Here is a 6,000-nt window from a genome sequence, read left to right on the forward strand (position 1 = left end):
AAAGTACGGCAGCCTCAATTGGATCATCTTGGCTTCTGGGGGTGGTTCTTGCTTGATCTGTTCTAGGAACCATTTGCTTGTCTTTTTGGCTGCCCACGGTATCCTCAGCACTGTTCCTCAGCACCACATCTCAAATGAGTTGATTTTCTTTTTATCTGCTTTTTTCACTGTCCAGTTCTCACATCCATACATAGTGATGGGAAATACTACAGCTTGGATGATTCTAACTTTAGTGCTCAGTTATGTATCTTTACTTTTTACTCTTTAGGATCTTTTCTAGCTCTTTCATGGATGTACACATACATTTTGGAGACATCAGTATAGAATCTGAAATTTTCCATCTGAAACATTAGAGGGTGGCTTCAAGCTTAGGTTTTTAGGAAAAGGGAACACATGTACACTGTACTGTGGTAATGGCTAACTGCATTAGCTGGACTGCCATCTAGTGGTTATATGCAGAATTTTCACCAAAACGAAAGGCTAGAAATTATTTTAAAAGAAAACTGATGCCTGTCTGCACTTCGAATTCTAATGTGTAGCTGGATACACTGACTAGCCTAGACTGCTGGCCAGTCTTCTTGGTAGTCCTGACTAGAATATATCCATTGAATCCATTGACTAGCTGCTAGCCAGTCCTCTTGATAGTCCTGACAAGAGTATATCCGTTGACTCAACAGTTAGTTCAGTGGGTCTACTCTAGTTGGGACTAACCAATGGGATTCCAGTTTGTGCAACTGGAAGATAAATATGTAGTCAGAAATAAAGCTTTTGTCAGGAATATTGCTTAAAACAAATAGATGAGAAAAAGAAAAAATACAGAAAAGATTCTTCCTTTTCAGTCATAGTTTTAATTAATAGCATGTTATTAGGACCAGCTATCTGATGGCTCCATGTATGGCTAGGGAGGATAAATGTTTGAAGATACATCTAGCAGCTTTGCATCCAATGAAAATCAACTTATTTGAGATGTGGTGCTGGGGAAGAGTGCTGAGGATACTGTAGACGGCCAAGAGGACAAACAAACAGTACTAGAACAGATCAAGCCTGAAATCTCCCTAGATGCCAATGGCAGTTAAACTGAGGCTGTCATACTTAGGACACATCAAGAGAAGGTGTGCTTCACTAGAAAAGCCAATAATACTAGGAAAGGTGGAGGGCAGTAGAAAGAGAGGAAGACCACATACCAGACTGATAGTCTCAATCAGGGAAGCCACAGGCCTGGGCCTGCAGGATCTAAGCAGAGCAGTGGAGGACAAGAGGTTCTTGGAGATGTCTCATTCACAGGGTCGCCATGAGTTGAAGCTGACTTAAAGGCAGTTAACAACAAGAAGAAGAAAGTCCTGTTTTTCACCATTAGAATTTGTAGTGCCTTTTATTAATACATCAATTTTGAGAATTCTGATTTGGTCCGCAGTGTCATCAGACCTCAGGGACAGTGCTTGTGTATTTTCAGACAGTGTCTTGCTGAGGCTGTCTCCTAATATCTCTAGTATATTTGACAGAACTCACCATTATAATTAGGGGAGTGGTTTCACAGCTTCTCAGTTATAAATAGCATTTCTGTCTTATACTTTCCTAAATTAAATTAATACTTTTTTCCTTCTTCTCCTTTCCTATCTTTCATTCCTGTCAGACTCTTAATTTCTTGATTTTTCTTACTCTCTCTTACAGTTTTCCTCTTTTTTTGCAATTGGGAAATAATTTGAAGTATTCCCAGGATTGGTAATCTTGTGCTAGAACTGAGGGTTGATTGTAGGGTCCTGTTTCATCTTCAGCTAGCACCATACCTTATTTTTAATGGTTGTGTACAATGCTGCCATGCTGTAGTTTTGCACCCTGGAAGTAGAGCTTTTCTGGCTGCAGTAGATGTAGGGCTGACCACTAGAATCATGCTACTGACAATAAAGCTGTGTCCGCAGAGCAGAAATAATCCAGGTTGACAGCACTTTAATTGCCATGGCTTAATGCTATGGAATTCTGGTAACTGTAGTTTTGGGAAACAGTCAACATTCTTTGTCAGAGGTCTCTGGTGCAACAAAAAAACCTACAGTTCCCAGAATTCCATAGCACTGAGCCATGGCAGTTAAAGTGCTGTCAACCTGGATTATTTCTGCAGTGTGGATGCAGTCTCAGTGATTCCATTTAACCCCCTCCCCTCTGCAGTTAGAAAAACTCCAATTTCCCCTGGTTCTGGGGAGAGCTACAGCATGGTGATGCCCAGTGAGTCACACTGGTCCTTTGATTTCTTGTGCAGGAGGGCAGGAAAAGGCTTAGGATAAATCCTGCTCAACAGGCAAGCCCAAGAGAATAGAGTACACTTTGCTTCTCATAGAAAGCATAGCAGAGATGGTGTCAAATAAATGTGTCTGAGGGCAGAGTATCATAATTCACCATAGATCATTTGCAATCTCCCTTGATAGCTACTGACCAGGCTTCAAAAGGATGCAACTTTCAGGATATAAAATTCTGGACTTGATACCTTGTTCCATATTTGCACAGCACAATCAGGAAAAATGCACATAAGACCTGCTGATCCTGCTGTGCCATGGATGGCTCTTGTATATCGGCTATCAATCCGAGAGGCACATGGGTTGGGTTTTAATTAGCTTCCCAAAGTGGCAAACTGCTAGGGCCTTCTGAGAGTATTAGCCAGCAGATTTGAGCAGCATTTATTCCAGAGTATTGCAAGCTGTTAGGGTAGTGCTGTTGATTCCATTTGAGGGGTTGTCTGCCTTCATCACGGTAAGGTTGCAGTCTATTTCTGGTTTGTTTTTGCAGAGGATCTTCAGACATCACCTAGTATAACCACCGAGCTTGTCTATTTTGATGTATGCTTGTAGCTTCTAATCCTTTTTTTAATTGTAAACTATATTGATAACTAAAGAATTTGAAAGTCATTTGCAGATGGAGTACATGAACTAGAAATGCTCCTTGGCTTTTTACTCTAATAAAATAGAAGAAGTTAATTTTAACCCATACTGGTCCTTTCTGAGACTAACATGAAATGTGCTGTCAGTGGTGCTGGTCTACTGGGATGCAGGGTGCCCAGAAAAGCATCTGCCTAAAACCTGGAAGGCCACCTGCTGAAATCCCTATAAACCAGTTTCCATATGGAGTTTCCATATAGTTGTGCAGCTACAGTTCTGCTGGGACTGTACTATCACAGACCCCAGACAGGCTATTTTGTGCTTCAGTGTTCTCTCAGACTAAAAATAAGGTATCTATACATAAGAGCCTTGTCACATTTTGAAGAATCCTTTAACTAATGCTTTTCTTCCATTTGTGCTAGCTTTCTAAGTACAGGAAGGTTTTAAAAATTAAAAAAGTAGAGATTTACACACACACACACACGGATGCACAAAAAGACCTAAATGGTTCACTCCAAATGTGGCTATGTCATGGTTGTGATTATTCTGAATATATAAGTGATTATTCTGAATGTGTAAGTAAAGTCAGAGTGGTATAGTGATTTGAGCGTAGGACTCTGGAGATCAGGGTCTGAATCACTGCTCAGCCATGGAAAGCCACTGAGTGACCTTGGACAAGTCTCTCTCAGGCTCAGAAGAAGACAAAGGAAACCCCACTCTGAACAAATCTTGCCAAGAAAACCTCATGATAGCTTCACCTTAGGGCCACATAAATCATAAATGATTGTAAGGAACAGATCAACAAACAACAAGGTGAGTCTTAAATAGGGACCCCAATTCAAAATCATTTTTGTTTATGCCTGTGTTTGCTGAATTAGACTTACATTTTCCAAACCAAGTCAACATCTTAAATTCATTTTTTCCTGGTGAGTTTAGTTTGCTTCAGATCCATTCACGGTCAGTTTTAACAGACCCAATGAAATTATTTTCCTATTTAGATAATTATATAAGAAGCACCAAGAGCAGACCCATGGATTTAAAATCAAGCATAATGCTTAATGGTCTTAGATGCCACCCATCCAAGATTTCACTGCAAAGTGTTTTTGGTCAGAACCCCCCCCCCCCCCCCCCTTCCCCCCCCCCCAAAAAAAACACTACTAGATTTTTATGTTCATTATATTGTGTTCTATTACTATTTACACTGTATGGCTATTGTGAGTACTTGAGAATTGCATAAGGAATATCAGCTTCCAACTTTCCCCTCTTCCTTCTCTTTCCAGGGGTGGAATGATCCAAACATGTGAACAATATCAGTTTGTCCACCATGTCATGAGCTTGTATGAAAAGCAGTTTTCTAGAGCATCAGCAGAAGAATAAGGATTCAGGACCATTTGTTGTAACAAAAATCAACAGAACTCTGACCAGAATCGTATGTATTCCAGAGATGACAAGAAACACTTGGAAATTTCAAAAGTAGAAGATATTTATTTATACATATATAAATATATATAGTTTTACTTTCCTATTGCTTTATTTTGCATTTAAGAGCTAAGATACTGCTTTTCTTCAACATGTGACAGAACATTGTTGTCTTCACCCCCAAAAGGCCTATTTATACTGTAAATAAGATCAGTAGCTCCATTTGTTACAAAATTTAAAACTTCATTGTCAGATTTGCTATTTAAAATGGCAAAATTGCTACTAGATCCAAGTACAGTGTGAAACTCTTTAATAAATGTCTTGCTAAAGTCTGTAATGTATGTTTACTAAGCTTGAAAAGTAACTTTTTTGCCTTTTTTTCCTGATGGATTGTTTTTACATTTTAAACTACCGGATACTGTGTATATCATACGACCTTCTGAGCCTCTGCATTAAAGGATTCAAGTGGATTCGTACTGAAATAATGTTTTTAATGTCAGTTTTTTTAAAAAAAATCAGCCCCTACATTGTGGCTATATATCAAAATGAGGAAGAAAGCAACTATATGAACTGTTTTTCATGCCACATTGAGGCCTGGTCCCTGATTCATTGTGGGGTCCATTAATGCTCTATGGGGCATGGAGACTAATGAGGGAAAGGGTTGGAGCCATATCTTCTAAATGCTGTACACATTTTTGGTGTATGGTCCAGCCACACTGCTTATTTGGAAGCCATGCTTTCCCTGGTCAGTCAGAATGCCTGATTGGTTTCATAGGAGACAGAGCTTCCCTAATAGACCTGTGCCATCTCCTGTCTGCCTATTTTAATAAATCTAACCCAACACTTGATCTCACTGCAATACTGGACGTCCTGACACTATAGCATTCTTTAGTGTTTTTCTGGTGATTGGGAATAGATGAACTGTGGATTTTGGTTGGAAGCAGTTGATGGATAGAAATTGCTTTATGGTCCCAGAGCCAGTTCCCATGAGCAACACAGCAGCTGGGAAGTTCCTATGTACACTTCTGGACTCAGTTCTTTATGCAGCGAGGTGGCCCAGTGAATGTTTTGACATGCTCCCTGGTCCTTATTTACCATGTAGCAGTCTAGCCCAGGTGTTTGGGAAGGCACAGAAAGAGAAGGTGGACTTGTGAGAAAAGAGTAATGAAGCATTTGACATGACTGTTTTGTCATGGCTTCTGCTTTGCAGCCACACAGAACACATACCCCATGAGGTAGCCTGTGCATACTGCTTCTCTTCTCAACATGTTTCTGTTAAAACATTTTTGATAATTCCCTCGCTAAGAGCTCCTGAGCAAATTTAGCAATAATGGAATAAGAAAATGGATTCTTTTGTGGATCAATAGCAGTTGAGGAACTAGAAGCAGAGAGTAGAAAATGAAAACTCTCACAATGGAGAAGAGTCAAGAGTAATGTCATCCCCTGATCTATATTGAGATGGGTGCAGTTTTACCCTCCTAGTCAATGATCTACAGCTGGGGAGAAGCAGTGAGGTGACTGTGCTGATGACACCAGATTATATTCAAAGCTATCTCCTGTATTCAGTGAATGGGCAATAAAATGGCAAGTATGGTTCATTGTCAACTTCAATCCTGAACTGGGAAAAAGGCAGAATAATAATGTGCTCTGTCTCTAATAATACTAGAATCTCATGCAGTGGAGCTGAATAATGAGAAATACGGAATAGAAGGAA

At 39.8% G+C, this 6,000-nt stretch overlaps 1 protein-coding gene across 6 annotated transcripts in view; it reads left to right on the top strand.

Annotated features, from left to right (window-relative positions):
- PTPN5 (protein tyrosine phosphatase non-receptor type 5) overlaps positions 1 to 4,618 on the top strand; it is a 120,543-nt gene extending 115,925 nt beyond the window's left edge. For all 6 annotated transcript variants that reach the window (XM_042445641.1, XM_042445637.1, XM_042445635.1 and 3 more), the window contains one exon: positions 4,148 to 4,618. In XM_042445641.1, coding sequence (XP_042301575.1) covers positions 4,148 to 4,244 — 97 coding nt within the window. In that variant the 3' untranslated portion in view covers positions 4,245 to 4,618. The remainder of the gene's footprint in view (positions 1 to 4,147) is intronic.
- The last annotated feature ends 1,382 nt before the right edge of the window (positions 4,619 to 6,000 follow it).

This window comes from Sceloporus undulatus, chromosome 1, assembly GCF_019175285.1.
Source record: "Sceloporus undulatus isolate JIND9_A2432 ecotype Alabama chromosome 1, SceUnd_v1.1, whole genome shotgun sequence".
In the NCBI taxonomy this organism is placed as follows: domain Eukaryota; kingdom Metazoa; phylum Chordata; class Lepidosauria; order Squamata; family Phrynosomatidae; genus Sceloporus; species Sceloporus undulatus.